General features: G+C 36.7%; 1 protein-coding gene across 1 annotated transcript in view; it reads left to right on the forward strand.

The window, feature by feature from the left end:
* Window positions 1–21,944, forward strand: part of ZNF804B (zinc finger protein 804B) — a 219,705-nt gene that overhangs the window by 183,262 nt on the left and 14,499 nt on the right. Inside the window, exon 2 of the mRNA XM_041466195.1 lies at window positions 7,923–8,066. Within this exon, the coding sequence (XP_041322129.1) occupies window positions 7,923–8,066 (144 nt within the window). The remainder of the gene's footprint in view (window positions 1–7,922; window positions 8,067–21,944) is intronic.

Below are 21,944 nucleotides of genomic sequence, written 5' to 3' on the forward strand. Positions count from 1 at the left end.
TGTCCTTGAGTCATAGTTCTTCATCTTCTTCGGGCTGTTGCTCTAGTTACTGAATTGCAACATTTTTTGTTGTTCTTTAATGGCAGTGTTTGTATTTTGAAATTGTTCTTTAATGACTTTATGCTTGGAAGCCCTTTCAAAGCAATAAGTCAAATGCTAATGCTAGCATTAATATAGGGGATAGATTAACAAAGAGGCCCAGAGATAAAATCAAGCAGCAAGACATTAATCATTAAGCAGATTTAGAGTAACTTAAGATTTTCCCAAATCTTCAAATCAAATTTAGTCAACCAAATCACATCATATATTCCCCCTCATAAATATATCATCCTTCATCTTAAAATTACGCCTTCAAATTCAATGTGAAAGTTGTCCTTACATCTTTTCCACTGATGATGAGAAACCTTATAGATTCCAGCCTAAATATATGAATATATTGAAATATAAATGAATATAATAATTTCTATTTCTATTGTATATAAATGATATATGCATTTATATCTATCATTTGGTCTTTATGCCTGAGTGTATTTTCCAGTCTGTATGGAAATTGTTTATTTGTTGTATTCAATTTAATTTCTTTTTTAATCTGCATCTCAATAGTTGCTTAATACATGGGAGCAGATCCTTTATCACTTTCTTTTACAACTGGTTGTTGTCCTCACTCGGGTGGAGGACCTTACATTTGGCATTGTTGAATCTCATGCAGCTCACATGCTTCCACCTGTCCAGAGCTTGTGCAGTTCTCTCTGGATGGGGTCCCATCCCTCAGGCATGTCAACCTCACCACTCAGCTTCTTGTCATCTGCAAACTTTCCATAGGGTGCACTTGATCCCACTGTGTCATCCATGATGTTATTGAACAGCACTGGTCCCAGTATGGCCCTGTGGGGACGCTGCTCATCACTGACCTCCATTTTACCCCTTGATTTTCTCAAATTGAACTTTTTTTCAATTTATGTTATTTCCTCTCTATTTTTAATATCTTCTTTAAGCTTGATTTATTTTAGAACTCATGTTTCTGCACTGCATGCAGTTCCAGGCAGTTTTTTCTCAGTTAAAAAAATGATATTTTGATAATTATTCTGCCATGTTTTAACTCCAGCTGAAAACGAATCTACTTTGAAGAAAGTTAACACTATCCCAGCCAAAACCAGTACATACTTCCCTTTAGATATATCCCTTTGCAATATAAAATTATGCAAATGCTCAAATTTGATTAATTGTAAATTTTTCTAAAAATTAAACTGAATACATACAATTTTGTATGCAACTTTCAGTTAGGTACCTAATTACCTTTAGAGGTCAACTCTTGATCACATTTTCAGAATGTGATCTCAATTCCACCAGTTTCTGAAAATGAGGAGAAAAATGTTGGGATGTTTGAAAAAAGCCCCCCATATCCAAACCAAAGATTTTTAGTGGTTGTATGCTCCATTTATAATGTTGAAAATGAGTATTGAAAATCTCAAAGTACAATTCCTTTATAAAGTTACCAGAAGCAACCATCTTTCTTAGAAAATAATAAATTTTCTGAAGATCTGAATGGATCTGCTCATGTTCTTTGAATTCTTATGTCCTATAAGGTTTGTTCCAATCAGCACTGATGATTTTGATAGTAAATAGGTTAGGAATTGGTTTACATGTCCTATTAGTCCCAGCAGGGTTGCACTCTGAGAGGCCTGTAGGACCTGCTAAAAGCATTGCACTTCTCAGCATTCTAGTAGCAAATGGATGTGCATATAATTGAAAATGTTGCAGTAATTGGCTGAGTGTGAAAAATATGAAGATGTATTTATTTGCAGAAGTTAAGTGTTGCTCTCTATGAGTCAGCTGAGAATGGCAGCATTTACTGCCTTTGAAGAAAAAATTCTTTGTCGTAGATAGCTCTGTAAATCCTCACTGTAGATCCCACAGTAGCAGAAACTATGCATTGAGTTTTCAAGGTGGAGAATGGCAGAACATATGTGAGATAAATGAAAATGTTCTGCACTGCCAGCTATTGCAGCTGAACAAATCACTTGCTTTTTATTCTAGCTCCATAGCTAAACTTCCCTAGGAAAGTCTTTAGGTAAGTGAACAGTCTTCTCCAGGGAGAAAAAAAAAAAAGAGAGCTTTCAGGGAAAAGTTCATTAATTTCAAACAACCTGATGTTCAGTTACATATCTTAATATCAGGACATTTTTGTGGTACTCAAGTTTCCCACTGCACACAAGTACTTTGATTACTTCCTGCATTCTATCACCTGCCTGCTGAGCTTTAAAGATCGTTTAAAATCTATCTCACTCTAGCTGCAGAAGAAAATATATAAGGACATTAAAATTATGTGCAGGTATCCCTAAAACTGGTGAATTTGGAAGATGTGGTGAACAAGCACTCAAAATGAAGCTTCTACAACTGCTATTTCTACACATCTATGCACAGGTCCTGACCACCCAGAGATGTTTTTTACCAGCCTAGGTAGTTCTATATATTTCTCTCAAAAATGTTATTTACAAGTGGTCACACTTATGATCCAATGAAAATATGAATTGCAGATTAGATCTAGTTTGCCTAATTTAGGCATGTAATTTACTTCTAAACTCCTGATCCCTACACTTCTGCTTGAAGGTCTCTCAAGTATATCTATGTCTTTCTCAAATTGTGGGAAACAAACTGTCTCAAAGGCTGCATCTACATTTTGTTCTTCCCCAAAAAAGTACAGACACCCCAGGACAAACTGACCATATGTCCATTTTGCCAGAAGTCTCCTCTGTCTGGTACTGTTAGGTGTAATTATTATATTGGGGTTTTATTTCAGTCCGTATAATGAAGTGTAAGGGCTAAGTTAAAACACTGCTGGGATGGTTGTTTTGTGACGTGATGCATGCAAATGTTGCTTTCTTTGACAAAATCTTTTGGGTTTTCATGAGGCTATAGAGGGCATGGAGAGGTTTTTGGTTTCTCATCCTTGCTGCCTGTAGAGTGTGGTCCCTGCACCAAATGTTACTCTGGAACTGCAATAGTTTTCATCTCAAAGGGAACTCTGAAATCAAAAAGCCTGGAAATTAACTATTACACATGGAGTGGGAATAATAGAGGGTCAGATTCCAGAAGCCAAGTTATTTGCTAGTGTAGATGTACCAAATAGTATTTTACAGCTGACATTTCACCAATACTGAGTCAAGCGGAATAATTACCCTCAGCATCTTACTTATAACATCACTATTAACATGTCAGAATGTGATTTGCCTTGACTTTCATTTGGTTTCTTTTCCACTCTAACTCTTAGACCTTTTTTCTTGCCTTTGCATTTTTTTGTGCAGCAATTCCTAATCTAGTATTGATGAATGTGATTTCCTCCTCCAAAGTGCAGCTTTTGACAAACATCTTACTGAATTTTATCTTGATGATTTAAGATCATATCTGAAGATTATTACAGTAATTTTGAATCTTGATCCTGATCCCTAAAGCATTTATATGCCCTATGCTATTAATTACTATCATTCATAGATTTCATAGATAGTCACAATTAATTTTGTCATCTAAATCACTAATGAAAATATGTTTAAAAGTCTTAGATGTAGTCTCTAATCTCTAACTAATTCATGTGCTTATATGCATCCTATTTCTCCTTTAACCTCTAGCCTGAGAACCCCCAAGAGGCACCTCTGTAGTTGCAGAAGTATTTAAAACTTGCATTCACATCTAATCTGGTTCACAAAATTATATTTAAGTTACCAAACTGATTGCTTATGTCCCCAAAGAGGAAGAAGTCTGTCACTTACTGAGCTCTGCATTAATGTGAGTTAGCTGCTCTGTCACTAATTTTGCATTCCAATGTAGAAATAGGTAATCAAAAGTGGGCTAATGATGCTATATTTTTCTCATATGCTATTACAAGCACCACACATTTACTCCACTATATTTATAGAAATCCATGGGTTTGCAGCAAATTGCCTCCTCAAGATTTATTGTTATCAAGTGACCTACTTTTCACCTTAGTCAATTTGAACATAGCAGATATATTTACTATCAGGTACTGAGACAAGAAATGTGGTATTGTTTTGTCTAGATCAGCATCCTTTAACAGCCATGCAGTCTATTAAATATCTATTACAGACTCTAGATTTTATAAATTATTTCTAATTGACTAGATGTCAGTGGCAACATTCAAGAAAACTCAGTTACATGGGATTTTTCATTGATTTTCCCCATATTAGAAAATGAAATGTCAGCTAGCATTAATTGCATTTTCACAATACAAAGCATAGTGCAAAAGTAGGTGCTAAGTGAAAGCACTTCTAGCCTAACATGCAAATGAAGTATTTTTTTTAATTAATCCAATATATAAACAATTACTACAGTTATGTGCCTCTGTGGGTAAAATTTATGTAAATGCAATTAAAATCTATAATATGGAACCATTTTGCAGGCTTCTAGAAAAAATGCATTTAGAGACATATTCTGCACTTGTTTGTCCTTATCCACTTCTCTCTCTGCATCCAGCACCACAGAAGCTGGTTAATCCATCATTTCTAGGAGTTCTCACCTACAAGGATGGCATCACCCCTGACATGAGCTTGCACCACTGCTGTCCATGACTCAAAGACAGAGCTGCTAACTTATATTGTCTTATAAGTACACACATGTCTACCCAGGCTGTGTGCCATTACTAAGGAGGGTATGATCCAGAATAAAGTTATGAGACTGTGACACATATATTCCTTACCATTGAAGATTCAGAGTTCAAAATGTGTTGGTGCATCTTTGCTGCCTGCCTGTGTCTGCATTTGTGTGATCAGGCCTTAATGATCATGTATTTCTTCTACAGGTGCAGTTCCATAGATTTTCTTTCACGTGATCACATTTACCAAGCCAGAATTTACCATCAGTCTGTACAATCCTAGTGAGATGATATTAGAAGTCTGAATGTGAAAATCCATTTGACTATGAACAATTTACAGTAGTGCTAGAAGTTCTTTTGTCTTTGTAGAGAAAGAAAAAATCCATGACCTTTCTAAAGTATGTGATGTGGCATTCAATTTCCCTGCATCTGATCGACAAGCAAGGAGGAAGTTGTATCTTCTGCCATGGTAGACAAGCATAATTAAGCAATAAGGCAATGGAGGTAGTTGTGATTATCTTAGGATGCACCTGGGAGCTGCCTTGTTGCTATTTTAAAACATCTTTATGTGCAGGGAACTGTATTAATTTCTGCTGAGAAAGATAAAGTTGGCAGTTTGGAATGCTCATGAGCAGCAGTTTCAGCTGTGCTTTACAGACAGTGATGTGGTGCGTTCACCCCAAGCAGTTAAGCTTCTCCTTCAGCAGAAGGAAAGATGGAGCAGGCTGTAAACATTTAATTGACAGTTCAGATGAAGAAAAAAAAACCAAAAAAAACCCAAAACAACAACAACAAACCCACATCAACCAAAAAAACACCAAAAAACCCCAACCCACAACCCCTCCCTCAAAACAATTATGCTTTGGCTGGCTTCCAGCGAGTGCAAAACTTACATTTTTACCAGTTTAGAATAAAAATATGTTACCTCCAACACTTGATTTTTCAGGGAAGACATCTCTGCATAATTAATACTATTGCATCCACATTCTAATTTATGCATTTTAATTATATCAAAGGCCTGGTGAATAATTAATGCTAGCAAAACAATGGGCTTGAAGCATAAGCTGAAAAGTATCACTTTTTAATGGGCTCTGTAAATTTAAATAACTAATGAAAGCTATTTAACTATTTGATTGTGAGTATATTTCTCCCTGATACAATCAAGGATTAACTACCATAATTGAGCAGCTTCTCAAGTGGAGAAATGTTAGCTCAGGTTAGTTTTTTTCTTAGTGTACTATAGTATATTGACCCACCTGAGCTATATGCTTGCAGGAAAGAGATTTATTTGCAAGTTTCTCCTCTGGGAGGAACTGGTATGACATTGGTATCATCAGTAAGATGTAAAATCAAAATTCTGGGCACAGCGTTCCCCTTTGACCTCCTGTCTTAATTAGGTCAGTTCATGTAAGTTTCATGGGGAGATTTAGAATTGAATCTAAAGAAATACAATATAGAATTTATTATCTTTGAGTTCAGCAGTCCAAGAATTAAGGATGTAGGCCAGGTTAGTAATTTAGAGCCTTGCAGTGGTCGGAGAGAGATAGAACCTCTGGAGAATTTAATCTCATCCTAAAATGGGTTTTTGAAATAGATGGGATTAATAACCATTTGGCAGTGTCTAGCATTTTTCTCTTTCTTACAGAAGAAAGAGGATTCTCTTTCTTACAGAAGAAGCTTAGGATTCCGTCTTACCCATACACCTAACTTCTAGACAGCCAAGTTTAGATGAAGTTAATCTCAACAGCAAAGGTAACCTCTAAAACTATGGTGTAAAAAAGACCTACTCACACCAATCTGATGGCGTAAAGAGAAAAAGAGGCAAAACAGAAGGGCTCACAGCACAGAGCTGTGCAAAGTTCAGTGAGTCACACTAACAGCCAGCATCAGTTGCTTGGCCAAGTCTCAGATGTGAATGGTGTCACTCTTTAAGAAAGTCCCTCCCTCTCTGAAGGGCTCAAAATGTGCATTCATATTAATCTGCCATACCCAAACACCAGCCTCCAGCCTGCTCTGCTCCCTGGAGCTGTGCTGGGCAGTGTGATGTGCTAAGAGCAGGCTGTCCCAGATGTGCAGCATGTCCTGGCATTCATGCACTCTGAGTTTGTCACGCGAAGAGTGGTGAAGGCATGTGGACAGCAGACAACACTGACGGCAGAGCATGGAAAGCCTGGCAGCAGAAAGTGCTCATTTCTTTAGGAGAGTAAAACGGTAGAGCAAATGATGAATTACTGCAATCCCTGGCAATATATTACATACACTCAAGAAATATCAGCTTGTCAATATGAATACAAAATGAATAGCTTCTACCAACTTTTTTTTGTTCTTGTTTTCCATATCAGAAGTTTGCATTTTAATGCAAAATGTTTGAGGAAGTATCATAAAAATAACAACAACAGTATAATGAAGGACTTTTAAAAGAAATAAGATTGACAAACGCTGCTGCCAATTTTGCATATCAGAGCCTTTATTTAAGTGCATTAATTTGAGTGCAATAACTTTTAGCTCCTATGTATGAAATTTTGTCTTTTTACCTAATATTGTGTGTTGAATTGAAGTCCTTGACTCTCCACAGCACTCACTTGTGTCACTGGGGAGATATGGAAGGGAACTATGTAGGAACTAATTGTGTTTTCCCTGTTTGCAGCTGTGTTTGCTTGCATGAGCCTGGACATTAGGTAGTGCTCTCCTAGTGGTTGTGGCCTGCGTCAGGCAGGCGAGAGTTACTTTCACTTTGGTCAGGCTGGATGGTGTGTCCCTTCATGCAGACGTTGGGAAGGACAGGGAAGAACAGAAAAGGCTCTTGCAGAGGTGGCTCTGCTTCAGGGATATCTCAGCCAGCCATAGAAATCCGCTGCCTGGCCCCAGTGAATATTTCATAGAAGTCAGAAAGCAGAACACAAAAGAAAATCTGCCATAACATCAGATTAAACCAGTTTATTTCTTGTGAGCAATAGTACCTGAAAGAATAGATGTTGGGGCAATCTGGGGCTGAGTTAACAGGCTGACACTGGGAGCTTACTTGTTCTTCACTGCTCAGCTTTCCTGCCCAGGGGCTAGGCAGTATCCTGATGGATCCTCTGCACCCCGTTCCTCTCTCCTTACGGCAGAACTTACAATGAGTAGTAAGAACAATTCCCCAAGATACACAACCCTTTTATTGAATCCCACTTAGGATCAAAACCTGCTTAGCATGTTTGGGATGGAGTCTGGCGTTCCAGCTGTGCAGGGCTTGCAATGCACCTGATGAAAAGAGCTGCTGAACAGGAGTTCAGGCTCTCAGGTGAAGAGCCTCCCTTTGCTTCTGCCTTTGCAGGACTACGCTGAGAAGGAGAAAGCTGCAGCTAAGGCCCTGGAGGATGTGAAAGCTAACTTCTACTGTGAACTGTGTGACAAGCAGTACCACAAACACCAGGAATTTGACAACCACATCAATTCTTATGACCACGCTCACAAGCAGGTAAACCTGATGTCTTGCATGTCATGACAGTCTCTCTTCCCTCCTCTTTGATAGTGGGAGGTTTCTAAATTCACCCAAGTAGAAGACAATTCATCATTTGATGTTTTCAACTTTAACATGCTACTTTCCATTAAAATAAAATGGAAAATATTCACTTATATCACAATTTTTTTTAAGCTATTCTGACTGAAAGACCTTCCACTGTAGCTTTAGATTCATGCTAAATACTGATGTCTGGACTTAATTTGATATATTTAAATGTGGTATTACTTAAAAACTGCAGGCAGGGGGAAAGACCACTTCCTCAAATGACCAGGTCCCTCTTTTGACACTCCCAGACATGGAAAACCTCTATTCTTCATGCTTTTATCAGAAGGCCTATGACCATGTTTTTTCAAGCTGGTTGTGCTGTTTCAAGGGAAGAAAAGAATTCTGACAACTTGTTTTTTTTTTAAACATCTGTTTCTGGATTTAAAATTTATGTCTCATAATCTTTCTCAGACGAAATACATTTTGCCTTGCATACACAACGACATAAAATAATCCTTTATGAGATGTTGGATTCCTAGAAAAAGATAATAAATACTAATTTTTTATCACTTTTTTGTATTAATTTTATCACATTTTTATGTAGTAGGTATATTTTACCCATATGTGCCTATTAACTTTATTTCATGCATCCCAATTTTCCTCCAATTTTAGCAAAATCCATATTTCAATTGGCAATATGAAAGGAAAATGCAATTAATTCATATTTACACTTTAGAATTTAAATAAAATTGTTTGTGAAGTCCAGGAGTGAATGTTTCTGAACTTCTGAAGCTAGAGATCACATCTGCTGACCTGGCATGCTAAGGACATGTTACTAGATTCACAGATGGATCTTTTTCTCCTGTATTTCTGCTAGTGCTTGCATTTAAGTGCTCACATATTGCGTGCATCCAAGTTGCCAGGGAATTAGTGTCCTCTGTGTGATCACACTTGTGGGTTCATGAGGGTCAGGAGCTACCTCAAAAATATGTGAAACCATTAGAAGTTGCAGGTATTTCTGAACAGAGTATTAGAAATAATAATGTTGAATAAAATGAGCAATGCTAAAGGCAAAACTCCTTGCTCTCCCTGAAAGCAATCTTATTGTCTTCTGCAGTATCACAGAGGATGTAAATCACCCTGGAGTTTTCTGTGCGCATCTATCACAGCACTTCATTAAAAAACTGCCTAAGGTCTGCCCACACATCAAATGCTGAACCATCCTGCTGAATTCAAGCACCCCAGGCAGCTATCCATGGGTAATAATGGGGCTCTTTTGTCCCATCAGTCCCAAACCAGAGTTATGCATTTATGTATAAATCAAAAGCAATTCCCCTCATCACCATTTCATTAATTAATCCATACATTTTTAGAATAATACAAAACAAATGCTTTTCTAGATCTTAAACCTGTGACTCTAATCTCTATAAATCCCCATTTGCTGCACAGAAGATTTTTTCACCCTTCAGCTGTTTTTTTAAGTCCTCAGAAATGCATCTGAACTCAAATGGAGTAATTTGTGCTCTTTCCTCTTTACACACTCCCCCTGCTAAAAGCAGTTTATGCTAAATCAAACAGCCTGCTTCACACACCAACTATGACTTGGTTGTTGGGCAGGGAAGGTTTTGGCAAGTTTCTGTTATAAAAGGGCTTGTTTAAGCAAAAAAGCTCTTCTTAATTTTCAGATAAATTTACTGCTTTAAAAGCTGCCAGACATATAGTGCTGGAAACCAGGAGTCTGCACAGAAACGCACGACACATACAGAATATCAACTGGCAGTGCAAGCTCACCTCATCCTGCCCTTTCAGATGTAGTTCAGAAGCTCAGTTAGTGCAGGATTAGCTAGCTACCCTCCTGATGTGACAGGGTAATTCAGTGTCTTCTCCCCTCTCGCTTCTTACCTGGCCAGCCAAGTCTGGGAAAATAATTAGTTTGCCTCTAGGAATAGTGTAGGTGTTTACTCTGACTTTTATAGTCAGTCACAGAAAAGCCTCTCTTCATGCTTTTATCAGCGTAATCTTAAAAAAAAAAAAAAAAAAAAAAAAAAAAGTTAATTTATGGTTTCCTGGTTTCCTGTGGGGTTAGTTAGCTTCGTTTCAAAATATTTATTCTGGGAGAGACATTATCCACCTCAAGAGCTTCTTCCTCTGAAGGTGTTTTCTGTTTTCCAGCAGTAATTCGAGGGTAGCTTTAGTAATCTGCATGGATATGTTCCAAACATCATTCTTCTAATAGAGAGTAAATTAAAATCAGGCACTCCTTGCATCTCAGTAACAATACAGTATAGTCGTCCCACGTGATTTCCCATTTTAATGCTACTACTTCACAATTTGTATTAAAGTGGAAATGAGGTTTAGAGAAGATAGAAAAAAGGATATTGCACTGAGTGCTTAATCATAAGTCTTTTGTTTGTCTTCCAGAGGAAACAGATTTTATTCAGAGAATTGTGGCTTTAATCTCCAAATATTATGGTTTCATAAAATTAATTTTAAGATCCATTTTCTTACAGATTATTTCAACCAGTTGTTATAGCAGGAAGTGCTGAATCCTGGACCCAGCAGCTGGCATACCAGCCATTGCCCTCCCTGTCCTCAGAGGCTGCAAAATGTTGTGATGGCAGTCTGGCCTTGTTTGCATAAATGTTCTTTCTGCTGTCTTTCTGTGTTAGATTATTCTAAAGCAGTATACTCAGACATGCTTTGTCTCTCTCTCTGCTTGCTACACACCTTCAAATTTATAGGCATAAAAATATGGTGTATATGTACATATACAAGCATAAAATTTTGACGGACGATCAAAGATCAATGCCTATATCTTCATTATCTTCTAACACTATAATGACCCTGGAGAGTTCTAATGTTATCTGTCTATTTTTGAGTAACATTAGTAACATTTTCCCACTATAAAGCAATTCTTATTCCTTTGGTTGTCTTGTCAGCATTAGTCTCAACATATTTCCTAACACACTACAAGAATTTTTCATTGATAATACCTGCAATTGAAAATTCATTTCTTCCAGTGCACTGATGGATAAAGTGAGCACAGAAAATCTGTCTGATTTGAAGTTTGCACTCCCATCCAGCTTTACCTGAGCCCTGTGCTGTTAAATCTGATATTTAATAAGGCTGGGGCAGGAGTGGGAGTGACTTTCCTGGGAGAACCTAATCTTTCATCATCATAAAGCCCTGGGTATACATCTCTCATTGGCCCACCACATCAGCTAACCCACTTGAAATCACAGCTTTTTACTTTTGTGTTTTTTTCCTAAGACTTTGTGAAGTCAGGGGTAGCAGTCACAGGGAGTAGCCTATTTGATAAATCTGCAGTTTCTCTCCTCAAGCATCAAGGTGAAGGACGCTCGCTCTCGCTTGCTCGCTGTATCTCTGCAGCAAAAGTTAACTGCATCAGAACGGGGTACCTGGGCTCTGCCAGAGCTGTGTGAACACTGAAAAGCACAAGGGTCCTGGTGAGAATTCATTTAAAAGTGATCAGGATGTAGAGAACCAAGATAGGCTGCCACCTGAAAAGGTAATATATGTGGGAGTAGGTTAAGCTGAAAATAATGTATAGGCAAAGTTCTTTTTAACTATGTTGTGTGCATCTTTAAAATGAAGCCAAATTTCAGCAGAGATGTCTATTTGGTTGACATTATTAAATGGAATCTTTTAATAGCTCCAGGTCATGCACAGTATTCATTCATTCAGTTAACATCAAAGTAGTTGGAGCTTTTAATTTTTTGTATAAATAATCCTTCGCAATGAGCAAGGCTTTTAGATGTCAGCAAATGAGAAAATCACAAATCTGTTCCATGTACTGCAATATAATAATTGTGATGATAATAATAATAATAATAATAGATATAAGCAGTAAAGAAAAACAAGACTGTATTGCCATCTTGGGGTTTCTGATGACAAAGCAAGCCTTTAGTTTTGTTGTCAAAATTTAACCATACAGTTAAATGCATCACATTCTCTCCTGTGTCAAAAAATACACAAATTAACAAAAACCTATAAAAAGCACCCCACAACATAAATTTTAGTGTCCTCGAAGCAGACAGTACTAAGTAAGCAAACAGAAGTTTTCAGTCTACTCTAGTTTACATGCACATACCTGCATTTCAGTATTTACATCCATGCACACTAGCATTTGGTTATATTTTTGGCATGAGAGACTGATTTAGTGTGTACAGCTGTTGGCACTTACTGTTAAGCCTTTATGGTGCTTGTGGATTTAAACTCTAATTCAGGCAGAGATTTAGCTCCTGTTAAACTTCAAAGCTAGCAAATATGCTTACATTTTAGCTAGCATTGCTGCTACCACCCAGAAAATGCACTGATAAGTTAACACAGAGAAAGCTCCAGGAATGAGTGTAAGTGCTGAGATCTTGTTAGTTCATCTTGAGGGTGTTTTTTCCAGCATCTCTATGTTTATTGGAGGAAAAGTAAGTCATGTCTTTTGGTGCCAAGGTAAACCTGTATTACCCAAACAATTTTCATTTGGAGGAAAAATAACTGGTTTGGCAATATCTGAGGAATTTCACCTTAGGATCTGGGAAATTAGACAAACATGTTAAGAAACCTTCTTGTGGACAAAGGAATGCATATTCAGCTGTAAGAACACACTAATCTCAGACAGGACTACACCAGCATGAAGATCCCCTACTATGTGTGCTTGTGTAGTCTCTGCTTTTTTCCCTTGGAAAATAGGTGGACTCACTGTTCCTCTGGTCCTCCCATGAGGACAGAGACAAGGTCCTTCCCTGCAGTCCCTGCTCCTGTACCTCTGCATCAGGACACTGGCCTTTAAAGAGATGACCCTCTATAAGCAGGACACTGGCCCTGACTTTTTGGGCCATGTTTTGCACAGGGGGTCTGTACTCTGTGGCCTCCTCAGGAAACAACCTGAGTGGTAAAAGACCTTGTAATTTCTTTTTCAGTTAGCAAGTGGTGCTGTCACCAGGTTTCTGCTCCTGTAACTCACAAAAAATTCACCTTGGTTTGATGCTTGTCAAAAAATACATGCATACTTGTAACAAAACTTTCACATTCCTCACATCCCTATAAGATTAAAGAAAAGAAGCCAAACAAGAGAAACAGTAATATGGTGTTAGATTCCCTCACACAGCTGGTTTATAAGCAGACTTGAAGTGATGCAAGAATTCTGTATATGTCGTAGTTAGTCCCCTTTAACCACCAATGAATGTCTATGCTCCAAAGCAACTATCACATACACAAATTACTATATGTTTGCAATTTAGGGAGCTTAAAATTAGGTCCTGTCCTGAAAACTCTTAACTTTCTAAGAGTGTCTTGGTTTTGAAAGACAGGTGTCTGCTAAGGAAGGCAGAAGCCTCCCCTGAAACGGAAAATGTAAACTCCCTCGCTCCAAATTGCTATGAATTTTAAATTAAGGGGCTCTCAGGCAAAAATATGGGAGCATGAATGACAGTTCTTTATTAGGAAAGAAAATAAACAATGCACTAAACCAAAACAGCACTGTCAGAGTGAGAACACAACCTGACACCCTGTTGGTCAGGGTGTTGGTAGCAGTCCAATTGGAATTGTGGCTGCCGTCCCGGAGTGTCAGGTGTGGTTCTCCTGGAGCAGGGATCCTGTAGAAAGGTGTAGTCTTCCTCTGAAGATCCAGTGGAAGAAGAGGCAGCGGCTTTCCTCTGGGAAATCGAGTGGAGAAGCTGTGCTGGTGCTCCAGAAACTCCAGCTTATATCTGGGTAGGAATGCTCTGCTCCTCCCTCTGGGCTGAGCATCTCACAATGGGGGGCTACAGTTCCTGTCAGTCAAGCAGTGACATTCAACAGCCTCTTATCAGCAGATGTTCCCCCTGGAGGGAGGAGAGTTTGTGGAAGAGATAAGGAAAACTGTCCACTTAACAGACAACAACTATGTAGAAAGGTGTAGTCTTCCTCTGAAGATCCAGTGGAAGAAGAGGCAGCGGCTTTCCTCTGGGAAATCGAGTGGAGAAGCTGTGCTGGTGCTCCAGAAACTCCAGATTATAGCTGGGTAGGAATGCTCTGCTCCTCCCTCTGGGCTGAGCATCTCACAATGGGGGGCTACAGTTCCTGTCAGTCAAGCAGTGACATTCAACAGCCTCTTATCAGCAGATGTTCCCCCTGGAGGGAGGAGAGTTTGTGGAAGAGATAAGGAAAACTGTCCACTTAACAGACAACAACTATCATACAGACGGCAAATAGAATACAATTTACTTGGCAACCGGAGACAAAGGGGCAGCCCTATAACCAGCCCCCTCAAAAAATAAATTATTTAAATGCATGAAACGAAGGAAGTCCATATGTTTTACAAGAGAGGGGTGTTAGAGATGAAATTAAATCAGAATATTGACATTATGGTTCAATGCAGTCAACAGTTTCAAAGATTTTTTTCTACAAAATATTCTTTAATTTCAGTGAAATGCCTGCTTATTTCTAACTTTAGACAAATCAATTACCAGTTTATATTTTAACTATCTCTGCTATACAATTATTTAGAATTATCACCTCTTCCAGTATAACATTTGCCAGACACTTGTGCTTTTTTGCAACATTTTTTTTTCCTCTTGAATTTGGGGGTATGGATGCTGTGGAATTCTCAACTTTTGTTTTATTTATTCATTAATCTGCAATAAAAATAACAATTTTCTCTGCTCTATCCTTTTAAGCATATCTTTCTCTTCCCTTGGAAACAGCATACTCTTGTCGTTTCTAGTCTAGTCTAGTTTCCTTTTATATGAAGACCAAAGTTAAAAGCAAAGAATAATTTCTGTAGTCTATCCTATCATTTCAGTGTCTTTTTGCCTTAAAGACACTTTTTTCTTGCTCATTGTGAAACTAGAGATTTTCTTGTTGCTACTTATTCCTATGCCATTTATTATGTTCTCTAATTTCTGTTACAGCTTCACACTTTCTTAGCTGTTCATCATACACTGATTTTTCAGTGTATATTCTTGTTCATACTTCCAAAAATTACTGCCACTCTGACTGTAACTCTTCCTGAAGAGCAAGTTTTTGATAGTTTCTTCCTGAATAGTTATGCCTTTCTCACACTGCCTTTTCCATAATTAAATTTAAAAGTTTTTCTCACTCTTTCAGATTTTTTCATGTGAATTAACCCCTTCCATCCATTATTCTTGTATCTAAACTAGTTTTGCTTACAAACTAGATTACCCCAATGGTACTGGATTGTTAGATACAGAACTGATTGTGTACTTATAATTGTAAGCATTTTGTGTTTTAAGAACAAGTTTGCTCTTGGTAATAGGGCTGAAATTTTGTTTATGGATCACAAGCTCTAGCAAATTCACAGTAAAAATACACAGTATTTGCAAAGTCAAGAATAAAGAAGTGAGAAGGCTTCAGAATCAATACTGTTGGGGCACCCTAAAGAGATGCTTTTATGGACCTGCCCTTTAATGAAATCTTTAATCTGAGGTTGCAGGTTGTCTTCAGTGAGGAAACATCCATGACTCAATACTGAAGATGGACTGTATCGCAGAATCACAGACTCACAGAATCACAGAATAATGAGGTTGGAAGAGACCTCTAAGATCACAGAGTCCAACCTACGCCCTAACACCTCAACTACACTGTAGCACCAATTGCCATGTCCAGTCTTTTTTTAAATACATCCAGAGATGGTGATACACCTCTGTACTTTAGAATTTAATCCCTTTTGTGCAAAGGATGCAACTGCTACCTGCAAAAGAACTGATGATGTGAAATGAGAGGGAAACAGAAGAACAAGTGGGTTTGGGAAGCAGTTATGGAAATAGGTGTGGACAGAAACTGCTAGAACAGCAAGACATGCAAGTGTCACTCAGAAATTAGAAGTCAAGAGAGAAGGGCTAAAAGATAAGAAGGACCATGAGAAATAATCAGTAAATGAGGAGAAATGCCACGATAAAGCACAGCAGGAAACTCTCAGTGTCAGCCACTTAGCACCACCAATGTCTAAATAATTACACTTAGAGATGAGGAATTGAGTGAATAGGCCACATTTCATTAATTCTGTTAAAGAGAGTACCATAGATATTGTATTGGCACACAGTGTTGCATTGAAAATAATACAAAAGACTTACACAACATAAAAAATGGGAAAAAGAGCAAAGAATGGAATGCATAATACTGTTTTCATATACATTTTCATCTTTTATAGTGATTATATATATATATATATAGTGATAAAATATAGTGATATATATCTAGCAGTGGCTAGATAATATAAGACCAAAATTTCCTTGTCCTGAATGCTTTTTTCTGCTGTTTAGACAAAGAGAAATCCTGCCTTTCCAAAACCATGTTTGCATCACAGCTGCTGTGCTTCTGAGCACCTGCAATCCAGCAATTTTGAAATGCTGAAGTAGCAGTTCAGAGGAACAGACAATCAGGTTGTGTCACATAACAGAAACTAATGCAAATAAGGGTAACATAAAGCAAAACAGGATGACATCAGCATTTAAGTGAAGGAGTAGTGTACAACATATTCACAAAAGCAGGACATAAACAACATGATAATTCTGTGGTTTCACTGAACTAAGAACATTTATTTTCCCAGTTTGACATTTTCTTAAAATTGATGCTTTCTTTATAATATCATGCAATATTTTCTTAAATAGTATGAGGGGAGGCTTGTATTTATAGGTCTGCTACACAGAAATGCTTCAACTGCACACCAGAGCAAGTGCATGTACCAGAGTACCTCCAGAGCAGCAGAAGCAGCATTATCAAATACCACTGAGCACACTCTGGTGATTAAGAATGACTCGAGGCAACACATTCCAAAGAAATGTCACCAGAAACAATTCTTTATTTTAAACTTACCAGTCTGAGCAGATCAGTGAGCTTTAAAGAACTGTTAAACCTGCTGTCCTGACAATGCTCTGCTGCTTTCTTATTACTGAGTGATAAAGTAAATAAATTGGCAGTATTCATCCTTTTTAAATTGGATGTTACTTAGAATAATGAAATTCCTTTCATCATTAGCCCTCAAAAAATCTTGCAAATAATGCAGAGCTTCTTTTAAATTTAATGTCTTGATAAGTTAAATTGTTAAATGCTAGATGCTATGGAATTACATTTGGTGTTCTTTAGAATGAATGCTAATTAGCATGTAAATTAGCAATTTAACCCTCTTTAAATTGGAAAAAAACCCATGGGACACCTAATTTCATAGTTGTTAATGATGGTCCAATGACTGTAGAATTTTTCTTAAGCATTTCATTATATAAGGAATTACAAAAGTGTACTATCTGGTTTTGGCATTTAAGACATAGCAATAACCAGAATGTCAGTTAGAGGAAGTGCTTTTCATTAATGCCTGTGTTATTGTTCTTTCTGTTCTTCTCAGATGCTGTATTTTTAATTACTAAAGTTTTCAAAGTAATTTTCCTAGCAGAAGGAATGGTTGATACAGTGTAAGGGATGGCTTATTAAAATAAGGAATTGTAAGGATTACATTTATAACAAAACCAAAATGATGATGCCAAACCACAGAAAAATACAAAATTACCCCTCAAACCATCATTTTAGATTGTAATTTTGTACAATAAATCCTCACTCAGTGCACGAAGGAATACATTCTTCTTCAATTGTATTTAAACTAAAGGTGCAGTTAACCTGGTGGAAACTTAGAATCTCTGGTTCAAATAATTTCCCATTGCTTCAAACTTTGCTCCTGTTTAGAATACAAAGATCCCAAAACTAAATTAATTAAAACATTCTGTTATGACTGTTTTAACATGGCAATGACAACTGAAATGAAAAACAAAAAATTGAAATAAAGGCCTTCCTGAAACATTCCATTCAATTTAATTTTTTTTAATGGTTTTGACCAGGTCAGACTTCTTTATCATAGTGCATAAAAAGAGTTTTCAGAATAAACAGATTCATCTTTTGTTCTGAGTTCTGAAATGCTAATACACACAGAACATAAAATATGTTTTATTTAAATGAGCTAGGCATGTAGAACCTAAATATTTATGTTTAGATTATTATTCCCTCTTAACCTTTAGAGCAGCCAGACTTAAATCATGCCTATGTTATTTAATAAATAAGATAAATTATGTTGGCTGTTGTTGCTTTAAACATCTCTGTATGTTTTCAAGGATACAGAATTTTTCCATTTTTTAAATGCCAGATATAAAGACAGAAGAAGCAGAATAAGCAGAATAATTTCTATCTGCTTCTATGCAAAATGTTACCATTCATGTGAAAGGTGTTCAGGATGAGCTAGCAAGAGCTGGGCAAGACTGACCACAGATCTACATTCAATTTCCTGTGCCAGCTTCAGAGCACTGGCAAATATTACATAATACTGCATAATACTGTGTATAGGCCACATATTTTGCACAGTTGGTTGGGGTTTTTGTGTTAAATCAGTAGATCTGGAATACCTGGTGTCATTTTAAGGTCAGGGTCTACGGTATCTACAAATAGTGAGGTGAGAGAGGCAAAGCACTACCAGATGCTATGATTGGCTTTGGTGACTGCGTGCTCACAAGTACTTGAAATCATACTTTTGGAATGACTTTTAGAATAAAGTATTATTCAAACAGATTAAGGAACCTGTCCTGCAGGATATGCCACGTCTGTTCATATCTTACCTGAGGCAGTCCTGTGCCATAATCAGCTTTTTGGAAATACATCAATTAGCTGTCACAGCCAAATGTTAAATGTTCACAGAAAAATTACATTTATCTTGGCTTCTGCTTAACTTTTGAACTTGCTGATAACTTTCCATCACCTGAAAAAATGATAATACTTTTAATCCCGTTGACATACACAAAGTATATCTGGCACTATAAACATCTGTCTAGACTTTGTATCTATTCTAGTTCTGCTCATTTTTAAATGCCTGTACCTTCCAAGCAGTAATTAATATGCAAGAATGTAGCTGTACAATTTATTCCTGTGGACCTCTAAGTGATGCTTATCAGCTAGGTTTGTGTTCAAGGAATGTTACAATGTGCCTTGTACATCTTTAAGGGGCATTCCTAGCAGGAACAAATATTTTAAAGCAAAATAGAAATGTATCTGTGCATCACCAAGACAGCAGTAAAAAGGGTGAGATTGGTCATTTATCATCCTTACTAAGTTAAATGCATTAATTAACATATTTTATTGTGTCTCTAAGGGAAAAATAAAAGAGGTAACCCAGACTGATTATCATTTCATATTTTTTACAATTTTATAATAATTAGGCTTTATCAGAAGCAATTTAAAAGATGAGGGCTCTTTAAGCATCCTCTCAGATTAAATTTCAAGAGAATAAATAGAGAAATATAGGTGACACGCATGTGAATACCAAACAAATGTACTAATGCAGGTGATGGGACAGTAAAAAATATATATTTCTTGAAAATAAACCAAATCAAAATTAAACCAAACTAAACCAAACCAAATCAAAAAAACCTAAACTCTAATTTTTAAGGAAATGTTTTTAGAGTAGAATAGTTACTCAGGAATGTGATAAGATCAAACTATATTTCATACAGAAGGTTTGCACCATTTAGTTTCAAACAATTTGAAATGGCTCATAAAGATTGACATACTTTGCTTCAGCAGTGTTACTTTAGAAAAATAGATTTCAAAATTTCTTTTAAGGAATGCAATAATACTTTCATAATATTAATTATAACATAATCACACCTTTTGTTTATCATTCTTGAGATACAGAAATTATGAAAACTGCAACTTTGAGACATTATGTTGCATTGCTGTTTAGATGCATTAACATCAAAACACTTGATAATTTCATTCTTTATATGAGTTTTCCAAATTTTATTCTCCCACTAAGACTAAAAAATAAAGAAATCCCAGATATTAAAATGTTCTGCATAGCAGAAATTCTAGTCTTTTTACAAGTGTGTAAGTATACAGGAATTGACAGACACCCCCTGGAACTTTGTGACATGCTTTATGCTTATAGTTAGCATTTCTTGGCTTGTTTTCAGCTCTTAGCATGTTGATGGATTCCAAGTACTGCTTCCTTCAAAAGAGACACCTAAATACTTGTGTTGAAAAGCCACATTCCATTGATGTGCGTTTACACTTTCCAATTAGGATCTGTGGTATTCAACAGGGTACTAAATCATTTCTGGCAGAAGAAAAACAAAGTGTGGCTTGTGTTCTGAACCTGCCCCGGATCTCTCGTCTCAGCCCAGATTGTGTGAATAACAAATCATAATTAATTGACCAACTACAGGGTAAAGTAATACCATGTTTGGGGGCAAACCAATGCAGTTTAGTAAGGAACATAATCTCCCCAGGCAAGCGGTCAGAGCACCAAGAGAGTTCAAGAATGTTTGGACAATGCTCTCAGGCACACGCTGTGGGTCTTGGGGCGTCCTGTGCAGGGCCATACCTCCCATAACTCCAGAACATATAAGTGGGTAAAAAAAGTAGTACAGGATTACTCTTATAAAAGTACACCATGCTCATTTCTACTCTCTTTTCAGGGAGCAGTTTCTAGAATACTGTCAAAAATTTTAAATTATGTCATCACAATTAAAGTGGGTCAAGTTTCAGCTCAGTGACACATAGCACACCAGTAAGTTCAAGGGGACAAAATACAAATCACAAATTGCAAATAAATAATATTTTAAACACATGGTAATAAAAAGGGAGCTAGATAGGACCAAAATATCTTTGCCTTGATAAACTGGAAAATTAGGGCATTTACTCTTCACGGTTTGGTCATCTTTTTCTATGACACACTGAATTTGTTTAAGAAGCACCTTATTGCTCTTGTCATTTCAGAAGGAAATTCTGTTTAACTGGGAAGAGAGATGGATAAATCAAGTAGATGGAAGGAAGGAGATTAACATCAAATGAGAGAACACACAATAACAATGTGCAGCCAAATTTGAGAAATAATTAAATAAAGTATAACATATAATGAAAACAACCTTTTTAAATAGCAGTACAATATAATGGGGTGTGTTCTCAGAAGACTGTCTCTGATAAACAGAGGCTAAACCAGGCTCTTGAATTATTCTCCCTGAAAAAAAAAAACCAAACAAAACCAACATCCCCAAACCCCCCCAAAATCCCCAACTAAAGTTCATATTTTTCTGCAAATAAACCTGAAACTGGAACATAAACTGCTACTCCAATCCCATGCATGAAGAAATTAAAATTAACAGATCTTCCATCTGAATGTACTCCCTCTGTGGGCCTCCCTTATGACAAGAATAGCAAAAATACCCATCATCCATATTATAGGTCTCTAAAAATAATATATGCATTGAAGCTGATCTTTAATCTATATCTTATTTTTAATCTATAATCTTTAATCTATATGTCTATATTAGCATTATGATGATCAACACAGACATATGGGAAATAAAAAAATTATGTATAACAAAAGCAAATAAAATATTTGCATGTATCTGTATAAATAACAAAGTATAACATAAACTTATTTTAGGAACTTAGTTTCATAGAGGTGAATGAGCTTGTAAAATGGGCTGGGAGGAGAAAAATCAAACAGAAAGATGTAAGAGAGAACAAAGAAATTTCAAAGAGCACTTGGCAGATGGTTTAAGAACCCAAATCCCAGAACAGAAAAAGATCAAATAGGTTATAAACAGCTAATCTCATTTAGAAGGAAAGTCAATTCTCTCTGTCTTAAATTTATAATAAAGGAGAGAAAGGAAAAATGGATGGTAAATACTATAAATCACAAGTGTAGAAATTGGAAAAGAAGTGATGGAGAAAGTAAAAAGGGCAAAAAAAAAAATCTGTAGTCATCAGAGGTGAGGACAAGAAAGTTTCTGAAAATGTATTGAGAACACAAAGTATCTTCTGGTCCAAATTGAAAATATTTACTTGTTAGCA

This window comes from Pyrgilauda ruficollis, unplaced genomic scaffold, assembly GCF_017590135.1.
Source record: "Pyrgilauda ruficollis isolate IOZ18807 unplaced genomic scaffold, ASM1759013v1 scaffold2, whole genome shotgun sequence".
Classification (NCBI taxonomy): domain Eukaryota; kingdom Metazoa; phylum Chordata; class Aves; order Passeriformes; family Passeridae; genus Pyrgilauda; species Pyrgilauda ruficollis.